The sequence below is a fragment of the Aotus nancymaae genome, unplaced genomic scaffold, assembly GCF_030222135.1.
Source record: "Aotus nancymaae isolate 86718 unplaced genomic scaffold, 86718_ANA_hifiasm-v0.15.2.pri h1tg000079l, whole genome shotgun sequence".
In the NCBI taxonomy this organism is placed as follows: Eukaryota; Metazoa; Chordata; class Mammalia; order Primates; family Aotidae; genus Aotus; species Aotus nancymaae.
This window is the reverse complement of record NW_026988494.1, coordinates 5498112-5519571: the sequence shown is the minus strand read 5'-3', so window position 1 is coordinate 5519571 and position 21460 is coordinate 5498112. Positions and strand designations below refer to the sequence as shown.

At 49.3% G+C, this 21460-nt stretch overlaps 1 protein-coding gene across 3 annotated transcripts; it reads right to left on the bottom strand.

The window, feature by feature from the left end:
• Positions 1-1337: 1337 nt before the first annotated feature.
• RNF122 (ring finger protein 122) lies at positions 1338-21027 on the bottom strand. 3 transcript variants are annotated; one of them, XM_012476082.2, is made up of 6 exons: positions 20606-21027; positions 11962-12118; positions 4467-4512; positions 4160-4201; positions 2993-3075; positions 1338-2437 (listed from the first exon to the last, which is right to left on the bottom strand). In XM_012476082.2, exons 1-6 carry the CDS (start codon positions 20628-20630, stop codon positions 2323-2325), a joined length of 468 nt encoding a protein of 155 aa, XP_012331505.1. In that variant the 5' UTR covers positions 20631-21027; the 3' UTR covers positions 1338-2322. The 3 variants fall into 3 exon arrangements, with proteins under 3 accessions (XP_012331505.1, XP_021531540.1, XP_064224968.1); XM_021675865.2 differs by having other exon boundaries at positions 2993-3072; positions 20606-20673; XM_064368898.1 differs by lacking the exon at positions 20606-21027 and adding an exon at positions 13961-14060.
• Positions 21028-21460: the final 433 nt, after the last annotated feature.

The window sequence follows — 21460 nt, the reverse complement described above, 5'->3', positions numbered from 1 at the left end:
GTGCCTGTGGTCCTAGCTGCTTAAAGGCTGAGGTGGGAGGACTGCTTTAGCCCAGGAGTTTTAAGGCCACAGTGAGCCATGCTTGCGCCACTGCACTCTGGCCTAGGTTTTTTTTTTTTTTTTTTTTAAACTCAAGCAATCTGCCCACTTCAGCCACCCACAGTGCTAGGATTATAGGTAGGAGCCACACCTGTTAAATAAATAAATAAATAAGGGGCCAGGCACGGTGGCTCATGCCTGTAATCCCAGTACTTAGGGAGGCCAAGGTAGGTGGATCACCTGATCCCAGAAGTTCAAGACCAGCCTGGCCAACATGGTGAAACCCTGTATCCACTAAAAACATAAAAAATTATCTGGGTGTGGTGGTGCATGCCTGTAGTCCCAGCGACTTGGGAGGCTAAGACAGGAGAATCTCTTGAAGCCAGGAGGTAGAGGTTGCAGTGAGCCGGGATTGTACCACTGTCACCCCCTACCACCAAAAAAAGAGATCAAAGCCTCTATGGTAGCAACCTAGACCTTTTTAGTTGTGACTGGTTGTATTAAGGGGACTGACAATTGCTTGAATTACAAGTAGAATTCTGTTAGTTTCAAGTCTTAGTTGATGGAATGCTGTGATTGCAAACATCGACTTCCTTTAAAAATACGCTAGAAATCAGATGGAGCCTGGTTTAGCAAGGTCTTCATGCCCCTTGGTGTTAGCGCCCTAACATATATTGTACAGATAATAATCGAAGATCAATTTCTGTTCTTAAGGATTAGGAACGGCCAGGCGCAGTGGCTCATGCCTGTAATCTCAGCACTTCGGGAGGCTGAGATGGGTGGATCACCTGAGGTCAGGAGATTGAGACCAGCCTGGCCAACATGGTGACACCCCATTTCTTAAAAAATAAAAAAAAAAAGATTAGGAACTTTTAGGCTGAGTGCAGTGGCTCACAACTGTAATCCTAGCACTGTGGGTGGCTGAGGTGGGAGGACTGCTTGAGCCAAGGAGTTAAATACCAGCCTGGGCAACAAAGGGAGACTTAGTCTCGACACAAAATTTTAGAGAATTAGCCAGGCATTGTGGCACACGCCTGGGGTCCCAGCTACTTGGGAGGTGAAGTGGGAGAATCACTTGAGCTGGGGAGGTGGCAGTGATCCATGATCAAGCCATTCCACTCCAGCCTCGATGACAGAGTGAGACCCTGTCTCAAAAAGATAAAAATAAAGAAATTTTAAAAGGATTAGGAACTTGTGTGTGTTTGGTGTGGATATGGGGAAGTGAGAAGAGACAGTCTGAGGATTTTGTTCCCTCTATTGGCAGAAAGGGGTGAGGCAGTCACAACCACAACCAAAAGTAGGTTAGAGAAACTTGGTATTACATTTATTTTTCTTTAAATACATAACTTTCTCCCACCCTCACCCACTGCAGGGAGGAACAGAAAAAATCCCCACCCCCTTCCATTCTGGGGATTTCATATCTAAAGCCTGCTAAAGCCTGAGAGGTGAGGAAGAAGTATAAAAATACTACTTACAAAGGGAAGGAGGAATCTGTTGCTTAATGGTAGATACCCTCATCCCTATGCCCCTTTTGATCCAAAAAAAAAAAAGGCCCCTGGGAATCAATTGGAGTACAGAACTAGCCCTCCTCTAGAGGGTCCCCAAATCTCAACATGGAACAGGAAGCTCCGAGATTAACTGAGGAAGAGAATGAATGGATAGCACCTTGGGTCCTGGCAGGGGAAGGGCCCTCTCTTACCCTGGAGTCAGCCGGCACCGGCCAGCCTTTGTTTCCATAGGTCCCATGTAAACATTGACATTTTCCTTTATGTCCCTGCTCTTCTGTTGCATACAGAGCCTCCCTCGCCTCTTGTGGAGGCGCTTGGTTCCTTGATCTTTCCTTCCTTCCCTTCTAACCTTCCTCTAGGAGAACTGAGAAGGGGAGGGAAGGTTTGTAAAGGGGGCAGAGCCCATCTCATCCCTTCTGGGTCAGGGCAGCTCATCTTCCTAAGGGGAACCTTGAAAGAGGATGTCCTCCATGTTCTGGATTGGGATGGACGCCGTCCCCCAGAGCAGGGACAAGGCAGGTAGATAGTCCAGTACCAGGAGACAGTGGTCTTGATGGGTGAGGCCACCAGAATGGAGTAGCAAGGAAGAAGGCTTCATGAGGCAGGAAGTGGGGACACATCTGGCACTGGTCTGGCACTGAGGGTGGAAGCCCAGCCCTGGACTACCCTTCCCATCACTGGGAAAGTGACCATCATCACCTTACAGTCCTGTTTGTTACAGCTGTGCATCCACGAGGCAAAAGGTCTTCTCCAGCTCTCGGTGTAGCTGCAGCACTCATACCAGCTCATCCAATAGAATCCCAATATTCTGCGTAGCCTCTGAGGGACCAGCAATGGGCTTGTTACACATGGGGCAGACACAGCGAACTTCCAGCCATTTCACCAGACACCTGGGAACAAAGGAATAACGGTAATCTCTAATGAGGTAGACCCACAGTGCTCCGGCTATCTCCCGAAACAAGAATATCCCGCGGTGGCTCATGCCTGTAATCCCAGCACTTTGGGAGGTGGAAGCGGGTGGAAGATCAGGAGTTTGAGACCAGCCTGGCCAGCATGGTGAAACCCCATCTCTACTAAAACTACAAAAAATTAGCCAGGTGTGGTGGCGGGCACCTGTAATCCCAGCTACCTGGGAGGCTAAGGCAGGAAGAATCACTTGAACCTGGGAGGCAGAGGTTGCAGTGAGCCGAGATCACACCATTGCACTCCAGCCTGGCAGCCTGGGCAACAAGAGCGAAACTTCATCTCAAAAAAAAAAAAAAATGAAGAGGAATATCCCTATCCCTGCCCCAACTTAATCCCTCTGAGCTTTGCTTGGTGTTTACACAGGACCAGGGGCATCTCTGGCAAGCGGTAGATAGGAAGTGGCAAAGACTGGAAGGTTCCCGAAGACGCTTTCTGATTACTTCTCCTTCGAAGGGCACCCTGGACACATTCCCACTTACTTGCGGTGAAAGGCGTGCTGGCACGGGAGCACGCCTAGCTCATCCTTCCCCTTGAAGTCTTCCAGACAGACTGCGCAGGTCTGCTGCAGAGAGAAAGGAGCAGGTAAAAGCATCTCACTCATTCATCCCCAGACAAGAAAAAACTAAGCTCTAGCCTAGTCTGTTCTATCAGGCAGTGAACATGGAACATTCCTATTATCACAGAAGTTTCCACTGCACTGGAAAGAGCTATCCTAGAGGAACGGTTTTCAATACTTTCTTGTGCAATACATTTGGTGAGCGGGCACGTAATACTGTGCAGAGGTAAGGATGGGGGCAGCAGTATTTGTGATCAGTTATATTCTTTAAATCTAGACTTCCCACATCCCTACATATTAACTCCCTTGACCTCAGGTGAATTATTCTCCTAGAGGAAGGCTTGGGAAACATTTGCACTTGCTGAGTGAGGCGTAATAGACAAAATGAGCCCACATCTAGGCGGTCTCATGTGTAGTGGAACTGTGATCCTCCCCACTCCCAGACAACCACGAACATGCTCTAAGCAGGAGTGTCTGTGGTCATGAACAGAAGGCTTGGGAAATGGATTAGGTGACCTTAGAGGCATAAGTAGGAAAGGAATGGGATATAACTAATTCCTAAAGTTAGAGTTGAGGGGACTAAAGGACTTAGTGTATGGGTGGGAGTGGGGTGGGAGAGAAATGGCTGAGTCACAGGAATGAACACACTAGATAGATCTAGTCTGTTAAGATGGGGTATACACAAAAATCAAAGGACCTCATTGTCTACAGTATCAACCAGGACATAGGGGCTGAACAGGGGAAAGTTAGCTGAATTCTGTCTATGGCATGAAAGGGTGTGACCATCCTCCTGGTAAAAATTATGCAAGTGGATTCCTGGGGCCTAGGATTGTGGGATTCCTGGGGCTGTGGGGCACTACTTATCTAAACCCTTCTGTGATCCCTTCATGTCTTCTGCCTGAGGCTGTTCCAGATACAATCAATTCCATGTATTAATTACTTGCTGAGATGTGTCCATATTATTTGGTCAAAGGAGATATGAAAGCAGGAACTAAGCAGATTTCTGAAAGCATCCGAGCTGAGAGCTGGAGCAAGGTGCTATCTGTCTCACCTGCTGGGGCCCTCCTGCATGATCTCATGGCACACTTACCCCATATAATTGTAACTTCTTGGCATCACCTTTAATCACCACCTGAAAAGAAAGAAGACACATGATGTCCAAAGAAGAAACCAAGCAAACCAAGCACTGGGGCCAGCCAGGTATCAACCAATGAAGGGAGTCCCATGGAAGGCCTGGGGCAAGCCAGACTTCAGACACTGAAGGGGGTTTGCCTTAGGGAGGCTCAGAGGTGAGACTGGGGGGATTCCTGCCCAGGAGAGCCTGAGCCTGCCCTCCTTGCCTCTTCCCATCAGGTCAGGCAGAGAAGGAAGCTTCCTGGAAACATGCAGCACTTTACCTCCTTATATCCATATCGCTCACTCTGTGCCTGGTTCCGCAGTTTGCTGGGGGAAACAGAGAAAAAATAGAGAAAGCAGGTTAAACAGAATGATTCAAAGCAGGAGAGGCTGGCTGGCTGCTTGGAAATTCTTTTGAAGGCGAGGAGGGGTGCTTGTCCCATACACACCACGGGGCATACTTTGGACCTATGCAGGCCAACGAGGGTTGATGAAGGACTAAGATTCTTACTCAGGCTTGATAGTCTCAAAATTCACTGCCAGGTCTCATACACAGATTGGGGGACCCTCCAGCACAGCACCCCCCAATAGTTCATTCATTCTTCCCACGCTTTCCTGGTGAGCAAATTCCTTCGGTCACCCAAACTATACAGAAATCGACACTGTGTTTACTGAGTGCACAGAAGTGAGATAGATATGCATAAAAGCGTTACTTCTGCTAAGCCAGGATAGCAGGATAAATAAGTCTCTGTTGACCCTGGGGAATTTTCCACCCGGAGAACACAAGTATTCTGGAATCAAAGCACACTCTTCCCTTCGCTGTGCCAGACAACACAGACGATGCCTCCTTTGTTTTCCTCTTTTCATTTTAAGCTGGTGGCCTGCATACCAGCTGACTCTCAACGGCCGAAACATGGCATGCCGTTACTAATGGCAATAGCATAATATAATGGTTATGGAGCACTTGCTAATATGTCGCTGGGACACTTAAGATATTCACATATGTTCTTAATGATTCAAAACTCTTAAGAGTGAGATACCTTCATTTTTATAGATAAGAAAAATGAAGCTCGTTGAGGCGTGGTGGCTCATGCCTGTAATCTCAGCACTTTGGGAGGCCGAGGTGGGTGGATCACTTGAGGTCAGGAGTTCCAGACCAGCCTGGCCAACATGGTGAAACCCCAACTCTACTAAAAATACAGAATGAGCCAGGCATGGTGTCACACACCTGTAATCCCAGTTACTCGGGAGACTGAGGCAGGAGAATTGCTTGAACCCAGGGGACGGAGGCTGCAGTGAGCTGAGATGATGCCACTGCACTCCAGTCTGGGCAACAAAGGTAAAACTCTGTCTCAAAAAAAAAAAAAGAAAAAAAAATGAAGTCCAAAGAAGTGAATTTATTTGTCCAAACATCACAGAGCTAGTTGGTAGCAGAGTCTGGATTTGAATCAAAGTTGGTGTGATAATAGAGCCCAAGCTCTTTACCAGATAATGTGGTCTGTTTCCCCAATCAGGTGGAATACAACATAGTCCTGAGAATATGATCTAGTCCTGGGACATACCTTACCTTTTAGTAAGTCTACAACTCTGAATGGCTTGCTGTGCAAATGGCTGAGACCATAATTATACACGGGATTTTGTGCTGTTTTATTTTCAAGGAGGGTGGGGAATCTTTCATGCAGAACTCTGCAGGCAGCTTTAGAATGCCTCCTGTATGTGGGTTGGGTGGGACGGCTCACACTTGTAATCCCAGCACTTTGGGAGGCTGAGGTGGGCAGATTGCTTGAGCTCAGGAGTTTGAGACCAGCCTGGGCAACCTGGTGAAACCCTGTCTCTACAAAATATACAAAAATTCACAGGGCATGATGGCATGCACCTGTAATCCCAGCTACTCAGGGGGCTGAGGCATGAGAATCGTTTTAACCCAGAAGGCGGAGGTTGCAGTCAGCAGATTGCACCACTGCACTGCAGCCTGGGCAGCATAGCAAGACCCTGTCTCAAAACAAAACAAGAATGCCTGCTGTATGTGGTCGATGGGGGAACCCTATGGGGCTTTTCCTGGTGATCACTTCTTAACACAGTCCTGGGTTATTTGGAAGGAAGCATAGAAACCCAGCAAGCCAGGAGAAGCAGAAACTCCAGTCTCAGGACCAAATCCAGCTCACTACTTGTTTTTGCAAGGTCCACAGGCTAAGAGTGGTTTTTATTCTTAAATGGTTGAAAACAGAAATAAAGAATAATGCTAAGTTAGGTGGACTGCTTGAGGCCAGGAGTTTGAGATCAGCTTGGGAGATACAGCGAGAACTTGTCTCTTCAAATATAAACAAGCAGAAGAAAAGTAGCCAGGTGTGCTGGTGCATGTCTGTAGTCCTGGCCACTTGTGGGGCTGAGGCAGAAGGGGCGCTTGGGCCTAAAAGTTCAGAAGTTACAATGAGCTAGGATTGCCCCCACTGTACTCCAGCAACTGAGTGAGATTCTGTCAAAAAAAATTTTTTTAAATAAATAATTAAATAAATAAATGAGTAGATAGATGGATGGCTGACCTAAGTCAAAAAGAGAGAAGTTCCAATCATAGAGAGTCCCAGTAGAAGGGGGTGGGTTGAGAAGTTGAAGCTGCTCCCTGGGTGATGGAAGAGGCAGAAGAGGGGGCAGAGCCAGGCCTGGAGCACAGTGCAGGGCAGATAAGATCAGGCTGCCAGCCTCCTCGGTCGTTCCTGATGGGAAGTCAGGTGACCTGGCAAGGTTCATGTTCCTGGGGCCTCTTGGGAGCTCCAGTCCAAATGGACTTATGCCATGGGCTTGGGTACTGGGGCAGCACATCTACCATCCCCTCCCCTCCCCCTTCTCCCCACCATATCCTTTCTGCTTCAGGCAGGGCTGGGCTAAAGGCCTAACCAATGCTCCCACTGTCCCATCCTTCACTTTGCAGAAAGCTCCTTGGTCCAGAAAAGGTCTCTGTACATACACGTGTCTCTGTCCCAGTTTCCAACTGAGCAGGACAGAGGGGCGTTGGGACATACCCAACCTTCAGATGGCTACTGTTACTTGACTGATACTGGGTTCAGCAGAGGTGGGAAGTGTTCCCAAGGAGAGAGAGCACACAGCCGCCTTGAGGGACAAAGACACTGCTGTTCTGTTTTGAGGTACGTGCAGAGTAAACAAGGAAGTGGTGAAGAGCCTGTGTTTTTAACTGTCTGGGGAATGAGGGACTGCTATGCATTTTTGAGGCACCCATGTCTCACCTGCAACGTGGCTATACTTATGTAGTAGACACTGTCTTTTTCTGTTTTCTGTACCCCAGGCACCTAGCTCTTCCCCACCCCTCATGCCTTTCTGGCTGGGTCCTTTAGCGGTTTTGCCCAGGGATCCTCCAAAACTCAGAATGGGAAGGGCTTCAGAGCTGCCCCCTCATCCTACATATAGATTTCAGCTCAGAAAGGATGAGATCATGATGAAATGTGGCCGCAAAGCTTGCAAGGAAAACAGAGCAAAAAGCAGAAACCCTGGGCAATCCCAGCTGGGGACCTAGTACCAACCAGTCTTGACAGGTGGCCTTCTCAGCTGTTGGGTGAGCGCAGTCACTAAAAATAACCCATTTCAATGAGACCATTTCTAGCCGCTGCCAGTGGGCTCTCCCTTTCCTCTTTTCCCTTTTAGAACAAACAATGCAGCCAGGCCCTGAAAATAATGTTTCCCTTCCTGCCTATTTGTACTTCCTCGGCCCCTCCATTCCTGTGTAGGGCAGAGGTCGGCTCTGAGAGAGGGGGAAGCATGAGTGAGGGGGAAGCTGGCCTTGGCCACTGGGCTCACCAGGCCGGGAGCAGTGGGGCCTATTTTGGCTGAGGAGGAAACTGAGAAGCAGGGAGAGGAAGTGGTGGCTTCTACGCCTGTGTGTCTTTTTATATATAGACATCTACAGGTTACCACATACCACTGAGCCTCTGGGACTGTGAAACTCCAGGGTCAGCGGGCTTCAGGCAGGCTGCAGAACAGGGCAAGGTGATGAAGGAGCAGATTACTGCAGAAGGAACAGGTGGTGCTGAGAGCACCACAGTGGGGACAGCTTTTAGCAGCATGTGGTTACTGTTCTGTTTTTGTTTTGTTTTATTTTTATTTTTATTCTTATTTTTTTTTTTGAGATGGGGTTTCACTCATGTTTCCCAGACTGGAGTGCAATGGCGTGATCTTGGCTCACTGCAACCTCAGCCTCCTGGGTTCAAGCAATTTTTCTGCCTCAGCCTCCCAAGTAGCTGGGATTATAGGTGCCCACCACCACGCCCAGCTAATTTTTGTATTTTTAGTGCAGATGGGGTTTTATCATGTTGGCCAGGATGGTCTCAAACTCCTGACCTCAACTGACCCACCCACCTCAGCCTCCCAAAGTGCTGGGATTATAGGCATGAGCCACCACACCCGCCCTGTTCTGTTGACTACAGCCAAATAAAAAGAAATCAGCAATCCACAGCTCTCCAGCTTGTCATTCTGCGAGACCAGATCCCTACCTACAAGCGGATGGCTTGCCTACAGCGGCTCCTCTACTTCAAGGAATACGACTCAAAAGGCAAATACTTGGAAGGACTGGTCAAGACCCTAGTTCACTGCTACCAGACTTGCCCACCTCTGTATCTTCCTCTATGTATCACCTCGGGCAGATGCTGAACTGCCTGAGCATGAATTTCCTCATTTATAAAGTGGGCTAATATCTAAACTGAGGATTGACTGAACTAAATGGTTTGTAAAATGCTGACCACGACAATGCCTGGCCTACGGAAAGCCCTTGGTAAACAGTGGCTAAAGGCTGGGCATGGTGGCTTGCGCCTGTAATCCCAGCACTTTGGGAAGCTGATGCAGGCAGATGGCTTGAGCTCAAGAGTTTGAGACCAACTTGGGTGACATGGTGAAACCTCATCGCTACAAAACATAAAAATTATCTATTAAAAAAATGCAAAAATTAGCTGGGCATGGTAGGGGCACACCTGTACTTGGGAGACTGAGTTGGGAGGATGGCTTGAACCCGAGAGGTGGAGGTTGCAGTGGGCTGAGATCTTACCACTGCACTCCAGCCTGGGCGACAGAGCAAAACCCTGTCTCAAAAAAAAAAGTTAAAAAGAAAAGAGCAGAAAACCTAAGGTTCACACCTATTAGTGATTGACTTAGGAAATGAACCCTGGCCACCCACTTCATTTTCTCTAGGTCATTTTTGTTTTTGTAGAGATGGGATTTTGTTGTCCGGGCTAGTTTCAAACTTCTGGACTCAAGTGACTCTCCTGCCTTGACCTCCCAAAGTGCTACAATTACAGGCAAGGGCCATGGTGCCTGGCTGGCCTGGATGGTTTTTTCTTGAGGCCCTTTGCCACTTGGCATGGGTGTGCCTCTGTGGTGTGGTGGGGAGAAGGAGCAGGGAGAAAAGGGACCTGAGAGAGTTGGTTTTACAAACCCCTCTCAGCTTCATCATAGAGAAACCTTTGGTATTTGGTATATCTTCGTATCCTTTGTCTCTAGGAATTAAGCATGAATTGCTTAACATAGGGAGGTTGGTGGTCAGGAAGAAATTGAGGGAAAAAAATAGGCTTCAGGGAAAGGAAGGAGATAGGAAGAGAGGAGAGATACCAGAAATCTACCCTCACCTCCACTTAATGGTTATAGGCAATCTTCAGACCCAACTGTACAAGACGGAAGATAAACCAGTATCTCCTCTGTATAGACTTTTACATGGAAAATTCCAGTTCCAGGGACCTGTGGGAAAAGTTCTGAGAAAGAACAGGTCCAAGGAAACACCTGGGGGTGCTGGGGAGATGTGCCTGAGGGCACTTCCCCTTCTTAGAGGGAGCTCTTCCAGCCTTGGGGAAGATGGACCACTTCCTGCCTCTCTTGTAGCTGTCTTCCAGCAAAGCACTCAAACCCAGAAGGGCATCTTAGGACTAAAGCCAGTAAAGCCTTTTCCTTAATCTTAATTTAATCTTCTTAAATGATTTGATCAGACACCAGCCCAGACCCCAGCTGATGTCTACCCAAGCATCTGGGAATGTGTGTGTGGTGGGGGAGACAGCTACTGGCTACAATGGCCCTAAAGACTCCTAGCATGCCCTACTGGCCAGGGATGTCCAGTATTCTCCAATGTACAGATCAGTCCCATACAATGAGGAATTGTCAATGCCAACAGTAAGCCCCAGTCAGAAACACTACTACTTTGATTCTCATTCTAAATACCAGTCATGCTCTAAATTTTTTATAGAATAACTGTCACCAGAGGCCGGGCATAGGGGCTCATGCCTGTAATCCCAGCATTTTGGGAGGCTGAGGTGGACGGATGACTTGAGGTCAGGAGTTTGAGACCAGCCTGGCGATATGGTGAAACCCTGTCTCTACTAAAAATACAAAAATAAATCTTAGCTAGGCATGCGCCTGTAATTCCAGCTATGAGGGAGGCTGAGGCAGTAGAACTGCTTGAACCCAGGAGGCAGGGGTTGCAGTGAGCCAAGATTGTGCCATTGTACTCCAGCCTGGGTGACAGTGAGACTCCGTCTCAAAAAAAAAAAACCCAAAAAACAGGCTGGGCGTGGTGGCTCACACCTGTAATCCCAGCACTTTGGGAGGCTGAGGCGGGTGGATCACCTGAGATCGGGAGTTCGAGACCAGCCTGACCAACATGGAGAAACCCCATCTCTACTAAAAATACAAAATTATCTGGGCATAGTGGCACATGCCTGTAATCCCAGCTACTCAGGAGGCTAAGGCAGGAGCATATAGCTTGAACACTGGAGGCAGAGGCTGTAGTGAGCTGAGATCATGCTATTGCACTCCAGCCTGGGCAACAAGAGTGAAACTCCATTCTCAAAAAAACAAAACAAAACAAAAAAACCCAAAAAACTACCACCAGTTCCCATGTCCTTCAGCAGGAGACAGAGAAAGCGTTCCTGGAGTGTGGTGAGCCCTGCCAAGCTCCAGGTCTTCCCTTAGATCTCTAAGCAATTAAGAATAAATGACAGTTTAAACAAATAGCTCTGGCCGGGCGTGGTGGCTCACGCCTGTAATCCTAGCACTTTGGGAGGCTGAGGCAGGTGGATCACTAGAGGTCGGGAATTTGAGACCAGCCTGGTCAACATGGTGAAACCCCATCTCTACTAAAAATACAAAAATTAGCTGGGCATGGTGGCACACCCCTGTAATCCCAGCTCCTTGGGAGGCTGAGGCAGGAGAATTGCTTGTTGAACCCGGGAGTTGGAGGTTGCAGTTAAGCCGAGCTTTGAGCTACTGTACTCCAGCCTGAGCATCTCAAAAACAAAACAAAACAAAACAAAATCCAAGTGCTCTCTATAGACACTTGGCTTGCTTCCTAATATCAGTATCTGGAGGGCTGACAACAGGTCCCAGGGGGGCAAAGGAACATGATGCTGGCATAACTGATGCCCACCTGTTGCTGACCACCCAAAGGGCATGAGTAGGAATAGAGAAAGACAGACAAGGGACCACTAACTTTATCATTCAGTCACAGAGTAATTTCAGGCAACCTTAGAATAACTGGCCAGGAGGGATGGGATGCAGCCCAACCCGTGGTGACCTTATATGCTCAGGAACAACTTGATAGGCTGATATAAATAGAAACACCAGACCCTCTGGGGCCCAGAGAAGGGCAGGCTCAGCCATGTCCTCAACGCAGTGACTCCAGAATAAGGCTGGTGACTCTGCTGTGGGACCCTTGCTCAGCTTACCCCACAGCCCTGGTCTCCTCCCTCCTGCTGGACTCCCACCCCAGTCAGCCAGGGATCCACGCACCTGATAAAATAGCAGCAGAAGATAAGGCTGAGCATGAAGACAAAAATGCCGGTGCCGAAGATCACCATGTAGATGTTGAGTGGAAGGTCCTGGAAACTGATGGGTGGCATCGAGCAGGACTTGTTGGTGCTCACCAGTCCCAGGCCACAGAAACACCCTGCAAAGGGAAAGGAAAAAATAAATCATATTAGGATTGGAAATTTACTGCTGGGGCTGATGGCACTGTGTCAGCAGGATAGAAAAGAGAATTGGCAGACTCCGGGTGCCTAAGCCTCGGATTCAGTGGCTCCAGTTTTATATCCCAGCTCTAACACTTACTGGCTATGTAATCTTGAACAAATTTAACTAATCTACAAAATTGAATACTAGCCAAAATACCTGAAACAATATCCCCATCTAAGGGATAATAAATTTAGCCAAGCTGAGTCTGGTGGCTCATGCCTATAATCCCAGTATTTTGGAGAGGCTGAGGCAGGTGATCTCTCGAGGCCAAGAGTTCAAGACCAGCCGGGCAACATACAAGACCCATCTCTACACAAGACCCATCTCTACAAAAAATAGAAAAATTAGCTGAGCATGGTAGCACATGCCTATAGTCCCAGCTACTCAGGAAGCTGAGTGAGGTGGAAGGATCACTTGAGCCCAGGAGTACAAGGCTATATACAGTGAGTGGTGATTATACCACTGCACTCCAGCCTGGGTGACAGAGTGACCCGATCTCTATTTTTAAAAATTAAAATAAAATAATTTAGGCAATGGGTAGAAACCGGAGAACTTAATTCCATCAGGTAGGAGCCCATATAGCCTTAGCTGAGAAAATATTATTTGGGTCCAACTCCCCCCTCCTAGCTAGCCATATGACCTTTAAGAAGTTACTTCTAAGCTTCACTTTGTTATGTGAAAACAAGCAAAATAGAGAGAGGACTGAAAATGGGTGTGTAAGAAAATATGCTTTGTAAATTGCAAAGGGCAATTGCAAAGGTTATTTGTCATTATTAAGCCACCTGCTCCAGAAGACAAGCTGTGCCAGGACTAGAATAGAAATTGTTCACTCCAAGTCCTGGGCCAGCATTCCAGAAAATGGTGATGGGGGTGGGGAGGAGGTTACGGCTTCCCTCACTGGTCACCTTCCCGCTTTCTACTCAAAGCCTCAACGTGCAGTCCCAGTGACAGCAGCATCCTCTGGGAGCTTTTTTAGAAATGTACACTCTCGGGTCCATCCCAGCCCAAATGAATCAGGACCTATGCTTTTTTTTTTTTTTGGAACAGAGTCTCGCTCTGTCACCCAGGCTGGAGTGCAGTGGTGCAATCTCGGCTCACTGCAACCTCTGCCTCCCGGGTTCAAGCAATTCTCCTGCCTCAGCCTCCTGAGTAGTTGTGATTACAGGCACACACCACCATGCCCAGCTAATTTCTGAATTTTTAGTAGAGATGGGGTTTCACCATGTTGCTCAGGCAATCTACCCACCTTGGCCTCACTTGGGATTACAGGTGTGAGCCATGGTGCCTGGCCAGGACCTACACTTAAACAAGCTCCTCAGGTGATTCTCCTGCACATTCAGTTTGAAAAGCAAAGGCCAAGATGTGTCCCTTCTCACAGGGCTCAGGGATAAATACTGACTGGCCTACCGATTATGACAGTTACTTCTCTCTTGCCCTCTTGCCAGTATTTGGTGTTCAGGTGGGTATGTGACCAGGTTCTGAGCAAAGAAACAGAGAGATCTTTTGGAAAAGGAATTGTTTGTTTTTGGAGACAAGGTCTCGCTCTCCCTGCAGGCTGGCGTGCAGTGGCATGAACATGCCTCACTGTAGCCTGCAACTCCTGGCCTTATGAGATCCTCCTGCCTCAGCCCTACAAAGAGCTGGGACTACAGGCATGAGCCACTGCACTCGACAGGTTTTTCTTTTTTTTTGGGGGGGGGGTCATGTCTCTCAGAGATACCTAGAATTGCAATAGCTGTAACTGGGAGGAGAGCAGCCCAGTAGAAAGTCAACTCACTTGGCCGAGTGCAGTGGTTCACGCCTGTAATCTCAGCACTTTGGGAGCCGAGGCGGGTGGATCACTTGAGGTCAGGAGTTCGAGACCAGCCTGGTCAACATGGTGAAACCCCCGTCTCTATTAAAAATACAAAAATTAGCCGGGCATGGTTGTGCACATCTGTAGTCTCAGCTACTTGGGAGACTGAGGCAGAAGACTCACTTGAACCTAGGAGGTGTAGGTTGCAGTGAGCCGAGATCATGACACTGCATTCCAGCCTTGGCAAGATTCCATCTCAAAACAACAACAAAAAAACAAAAAACAAATGTCAAATGGCTGAGGATGGCTGAAGGGAAAGAGAGGAGTCCTTGATGAACGAGAGAACTGGAATTTGCTGTCCACCTGCTACATCCTAAGCACATTCTCATGCTATCAATTTCATCTTTGTACTGCCACAGTAAAGGTTACTTCCCCCACCAATGGGAAAAAGACTCAATCATTTAATGACCCACCCACAGTCAAATAGCTAGGAAGGCCTAGCTCCTAAGGGCTCTCTGTACTCAGGCATTGGGTTCTAGGCACTTTCCTGACATCCTGGTTGGGAGCCAGGATGCATCTGCATGCCACAGAATTCTATACTCTCATGACCAATGCTACCATAACTCAGCAGCAGGCTAGCTTGAAAGACTGGAAGTCAACTTGGACATCAGTCCTCTTCATCCCTTACTGGCGACTATGTAATGAGCTTCCATTCAAACCTCTTTCAGACTGTGCCCCACTCTACTGCTACAGTCCTGCTGTAAACACTCATCACCTCCTGCTGTTTCCTAGTTGATGTCATCCCTGTTTCTAGTTCCTTCTCCTCTCATTTACCCCACACACCTAACACATCCTCCTAGTTGCCTTTTGAGACAGATTCTTGCTCTGTTACCCAGGCTGGAGTGCAGTGGCACGATCTCGGCTCATTGCAACCTCTGCCTCCTGGGTAAAAGCGATCCTTCTATCTCAGTCTCCCCGAGTAGCTGGGATACAGGCATACACCACCATGCCCAGCTAGCTTTTGTATTTCTAGTAGAGATGAGGTTTCACCATGTTGGCCAGGCTGGTCTTGAGCACCTGACCTCAAGTGTTCCACCTATCTCAGTCTCCCAAGAAAGCGCTGGGATTACAGGCATGAGCCACTGCGCCCCGCTCCCTCCTGGTCGTTTTGATCTTGTATTTTCCAAACTCATGACTGGCTTCAAGTCCTCTTAAAACATTCACCCTGTCCTTTCACAGCTTCCTACTTAAAAGTTCTCCAATACTATCCCACATGGGCCAGTCTTTCTCACTGTTTCTTGTACAACCTTGCCCTTGCCTCCCTGTCTTTGTTCACAGAGTTTTCCCTTCCTGAAACGCCCTCTCTGAGGCCAAGAAGCCTGGCCTTTGTTTCGGTCCAATAACCTCTCCTCCTTGAATTCTACAGCACTCATGACCTCCATCATTTGTTCTGGCCCCTGCTTACTCAGTAACTGTCTTACATCGTCCCTAGCATTGAGCTACTTTAACTCAAATGTGCATTAAGCATTGATTGTATGATAAGTACTATTATAAGAAAGCACAAGCCCGGTGCGTTGGCTCACACCTCTAACCCCAGCACTTTGAGCGGCTGAGGCAGAAGGAGGACAGCTTGACTTCAGAAGTTCAAGACTAACCTAGGAAACAGTGAGATCCCATCTCTATAAATAATAATAATAGTAATAATAAATTGGCTGGGCGTGGTGGTAAGTGGCTGTAATCCCAGCAACCTGGGAGGCTGAGATGGAAGAATCACTTGAGTCTGAGAGGGCGAGGCTGCAGTGAGCCATAACTGCACCAGTACACTTAGCCTGGGCCACAGAGTAAGACCTTGTCTCAAAAAAAAGGGACAGAAAAATGATTAGATGATCTTACCACATGGGAAAAAAGACACAAAGGTTTTCACCATAGAAAGTGAGGCTCAGTTTTACTAGAAGGAAAAACAAAAAAGTGAGGCACTGTAGTAAAGGTGTGTCTCTACTCCTGAGAACAAAGATGAGAGCTCCACTAAGAGTATAAAGTTCCCCTTTATACTGGGAACTGGCCGGGCGCGGTGGCTCATGCCTGTAATCCCTGCCTTTGGGAGGCTAAGGCGGGCTGATCACGATGTCAAGAGATCAAGACCATCCAGGTCAACATGGTGATACCCCGTCTCTACTAAAATTACAAAAATTAGCTGGGCGTGTGCACCTGTAGTCCCAGCTGCTCAGGAGGCTGAGGTAGGAAAATTGCTTGAACTGGGAGGCGGAGGTTGCAGTGTGAGCCACTGCACTCCAGCCTGGTGACAGATTAAAAAAAAAAAGAATATACAGTTCCCCTAAAAGCCTGAGCTGTTGGGCGTGGTGGTTCACACCTGTAATCCCAGCACTTTGGGAGGCCAATGCAGGCAGATCACTTGAGCTCAGAAGTTGGAGACCAGCCTGGACAACACAGTGAAACCCCATCTCTACTAAAAATACAGAAAATTAGCCCGATGTGGTAGTACACGCCTGTAATCCCAGCTACTTGGTATACGGGGGCAGGAGAATTGCTTGAACCCAGGAGGCAGAGGTTGCAGTGAGCTGAGATTGTGCCATTGCACTCCAGCCTGGGTAACAAGAGCAAAACTCCGTCTCAAAAAAAAAAAAAAAAGGAAAAAAAGACACAAAGGCTTTCACCATAGAAAGTGAGCCTCAGTTTTGCTAGAAAGAAGGAAAAAAGTGAGGCACTGTAGAAGAGGCGTGTCTATACTTCTAAGAACAAAGAAGAGAGCACCACTGAGAGTACACGGTTCCCCTAAAAGCCTGAGCTGTCGGGCATGGTAGCTCATGCCTGTTAAGCTAGCACTTTAGGAGACTGAGGCAGGCAGATTACTTGAGGTCAGGAGTTGGAGACCAGCCTGGCCAACACAGTGAAACCCCATCTACACTAAAAATACAAAAGATTAGCTGGGCGTGGTGGTACCCACCTGTAGCCTCAGCTACTTGGGAGGCTGAGACAGAAGAATTGGTTGAATGTGGGAGGCAGAGGCTGCAGTGAGCCGAGATGGCGCCACTGTACCCCAGCCTGGGTGACAGAGCGAGACTCCGTAAAAAATCCTGAATCCTCCTAGGTTTGCCAACTCCAACTTGGACTTTTGTATATTCTCCAGCGTCCAGCATAGCCTAGCGTTTGGCTTGTTCTCAGTAACTAGTTAATAGATAAATAATTTTCCATTTTCTTAAAATAACCTGGTCCCATTGGCAAAACCTCCCACTTCAAAGCAACAGGACTGATGTTTGGGAAAGTTGTCCAGAAACTGCCCTCAGCTAATGTCACCAGTCAACCAGCAAGTATTATTGAGGGCTTGCTTTATGCACTGACCTACACGTGGGAAAACAGAAAGTAAAAGTTCTTGTTCTAAAAGACTTCTTAAGTTGAAATGAAAGAAATAATTAGCTACTAAACTTTGCTGTGCCCAACAGGAAGTCCCTTTCGACTAGGCTCCCGGGTTAGAAATAAAGTGGTTTTCACCACCACTCCCTGCCCTAATATTTACTTTCTGTGGGCCAAAGAAGAACAATTTTCCATGAAGACATTATGGCGACTGGCTAGAGTGACAAACTTCAGTCTACGCTGGAAAAGGGCCTCAGGACTTTCCTTGTGCCCCCAACTGTCTTCCCACCTCCTTCCTCAGCATTATTTGATGCTACAAGAGGGTCTAACCCCCATCTGCCTTGGTTCTTCCAGGCACCTTTTATGAGCTGAAACCTCCTTTGGTTTGCGGTTCTGGGAACCTGCAGAGCCTGGCTGGAGATATTATAGAGGTTGTGTGTGCATTCTGCAAGCACGATGTCCCCCGCCCCCAAGTCCTCTGATCAGTTTATCCCCATCATCTTATCCTGTCTGATAAAGGCTTCCCCTTGTCTCCCCACTGATTGAATCATCGAGCTTGGGACTTCAAGTGATAGAGGTTGGGGGAAGAGCTTCATAGTCAAGAGGAGATGGTCCATTTGCTTGTGTTCTTATTAAAGAAATGGTAAAGCCAGGCGTGGTAGCTCACTCCTGTAATCCTAGCACTTTGGGAGGCTGAGGTGGGCGGACCACAAGGTCAGGAGTTCAAGACCAACTTGACCAACAGGGAGAAACCCCATCTCTACTAAAAATACAAAATTAGCCAGATGTGGTGGTGCATGCCTGTAATCCCAGCTACTTGGGAGACTGAGGCAGGAGAATTGCTTGAACCCAGGAGGTGGAGGTTTCAGTGAGCCGAGATCGCGCCACTGCACTCCAGCCTGGGCAACAAGAGCAAGACTCTGTCCCCCCCCCCCACCCAAAAAAAAGGAAAAAAAGAAGAAAAAAAAGAAATGGCAAATAGTCTATTCGTCAAAAGCTGCCACTGCAGAGAGGTTTTTCTTTAAAACTATATAAGGACAGCGAAGACCAGCCCCAGGAAAGAGGGGCTCCAGATAGTTTCTGAAGGGGTGGGGGAGGGATCGCTTCTTCACTCAGTCAAAGAACAGGATTTCTCAGTCACTTTAAGTGCAAAGAGGCCAGACAAGGTGGCTCCTGCATTAATTCCAGCACTTTGAGAGTCCGTGGTGGGAGGATTGCTTGAGCCCAGGGGTTAAAAACCAGCATAGGCAACGTAGTGAAACCCGATCTCTAAAAAATAAACACATAAAAATCAGCCAGTAGGCAGGTGTGGTGGCACACACCTGTGGTCCCAGCCATGCTGGAAGGCCGAGACAGGAGGATCCCTTGAGCCTGGGAGTTGGAGGCTGCAGTGAGCCCTGATGGTGCAACTACACTCCAGCATGGTCGTCGGAGTGAGACCCTCTCTCTCAAAAAATAAAATAAAGCAGCAAGTCTAAAACCTGATATGAAAGGGGGCTGCCCAGAAAGGGCAGTGTTACTGACAGCTGCCTCATTTCTCCCTAAGTCTCTGTTCCATTGTCTCCGCCAACCTATGAAAGCATTGACATCAGAATGTCTCATCTCATCTGGCAGACTGGAAGCAGGGATGACGTCAGACAAGGGCTGGCCAAGAAAGACCAGGGGATCTGGGAACTGCTTCTCTTTCCCAGCCAGCGGGAATCTTTCCCAGATGCTAGGGTGCACGGGCCTTCCCTCAACCCCCATCCTCTGCCCCCTCTCCCACGAAACCGCCTATCACACACGGCTTGTTTCATTTTCAGGAAATGAGATCCGACCAGTTAAAGGAGGAAGGCGGGGAGGGTGTGGGGTATACATGCTACCCAAACCCTGCCTTAAGACAAAGCCTCTTGACATAATTAATCCAAGATCTGGCAGGAGTCTACTCTCAAGAATGATTTTTTTCCCCCTGTAACTAGCTAGCTTGCTACGCTCAGAGATAACGCCAGCTGTTTCCCATCTCTCCCTCCCAGAAAGTCTGCAAGCATCGGAATAACGCGGTCAAGACTAGGACCCCAGGGGGACTGGAGGGGGTGAGGTGGGGGGCGATTAGTATCCAAGGTTTAAGTGTCCCCCTCAAACACCTTCCTTTCTGGTAGCTTGCTGAGGAAATCAGACTCCAGACTAACCCTTTATCACCAGAACTTAAAAAAGCCTCAGGTGAAATGAACTAATTTAGAAGCATCACCTAGGCCTGGGGAGAAACAGGGCGAGGGGTTGTCGGGTCGGAGGTGCAGCCTTCATTTGGGCTCAGAAGCAGATACACCAGTCTGGCCTTGGGGGCCAGAAAGCACAGCTCCCGTCAGGCCAGCCTCGAACCGGGCGCGGAGCTCTCAGCAAGGTTTCATTAACTCAGGAAAGCGACTTTTTTTTTTCTTTTTTTTTTTTGAGACGGAGTTTCATTCTTGTTGCCCAGGCTGGAGTGCAGTGGCACGATCTCGGCTCACTGAAACCTTCATCTCCCGTGTTCAAGCGATGCTCCTGCCTCAGCCTCCCGAGTAGCTGGGATTATAGGAATACGCCACCACGCCCGGCTAATTTTGTATTTTTAGTAGAGACAGGGCTTCTCCGTGTTGGTCAGGCTGGTCTCGAACTCCCGACCTCAGGTGATCCGCCCGCCTCAGCCTCCCAAAGTGCTGGGATTACAGGCGTGAGCCACCGCGCCCGGGGCTGAAAGCGACTCTTTAATCCAGAGTCTTCCAAAGGCACCAAGCCCGCCAGCAGCCCGTGGGGAGCCAACAAAGCCAGAGGAAGCCACCCCTGCGCCCCGTCCCGCACGCTGCACTGTATACATATTTAAAATAGCCTGCAAAGTTTCAGGCCGGGAACTTGAGCTCCCTCTAGGAGATCCCAGCCTGAGCGCGGATTTAATTCTCCTCCAACAACCACAACAAAGAACAGAGTTTGAGCGCACAAAGGCAGGGGAAGGGGGTAGAAGAGCCGGGCCGCCACACAAAGGCCGGGAACCCCTCAGCTCCCACGCCCCCGGCCCGCCAACCTTCCGAAGGCCCCTTCCAGGTCCTCGAGTGAAACCTGGATTGTTTCAAATTCCGCGCTTGCAGAGCAGAGTGGGGCGCCAGGACGCCTTCTCGACCGTCCCATTTCAGGAGAAACTTCGCTTCCGAGGGAGGACCAGCGCGCTGCTGTCCGACCTTGAGCCCCGCGCCGCGGCTACCCCCAGCCCCACCTCGGCTCGGTCCTGGCTCCGGGACTCACCGTTACACCACTGGAATGGGTGCATCAATGAAGTCGCGGCTGCCTTCCTCGGACAAACGGACGCGGGCGGGGTGAGCGCACCGGGGTGCAGGCGGGGGCCGCAGGCGGGGTTGGGGCAGCGCGCGGCAGCCGCCCTTCTGCAGATGCCGAACTCCCTCCGGAGCGGGGCTTTGGCGAAGCTGGTGTTCCGCGCAACAAAGAGGGACGAGGAGGAAACAAAGTCCCGCGGAGCACAGCCGCACGGAGCGCACGCGCCAAGGGCCCCGGGCTGGGGGAACGTAGGACGCCGCGGGGCGGGGGTGCCCGGGAGGCAGAAGCCCTCGGCCGGGAGGAGGGAACAACCTTCACCGGAGGCTCGGCTCAGGCCCAGCGGCGCTGAGGTGAGCGGGGTGAGGTGAGCGAGCTGAGGTTCCGAAACTGACACCGGGCGGTGCACACCCCCTCCCTTTTACCGCCCTCCCAGCCCCTAGAGAGGCTCCGCCCCCTGCTCGTCACCCGCCCTCCGACCAATCGGAGCCTTTCTCCTGCCCCCGGCTATTACTTGCAGGCCCGCCCTCCCGCTCCTGGAAGCCTCGGGGATCTTCGCACTGTGGGTGCCTCCCGCTTCAGCTTCCCAGGCCAGGGGAAACTCCCGTCTGCAGAAAAGCGCGCGGCGGGCGTGGTAGCTCACATCTGTAATTCCAGCACATTGGAAGGCCGAGGCGGGCGGATCACCTGAGGTCAGGAGTTTGAGACCAGCCTGGCCAACATGGCGAAACCCCGTTTCTACTAAAAAATACAAAAATTAGCCAGGTGTACTAGTATTCGCCTGTAATACCAATTACTCGGGAGGCTGAGGCAGGAGAATCACTTGAA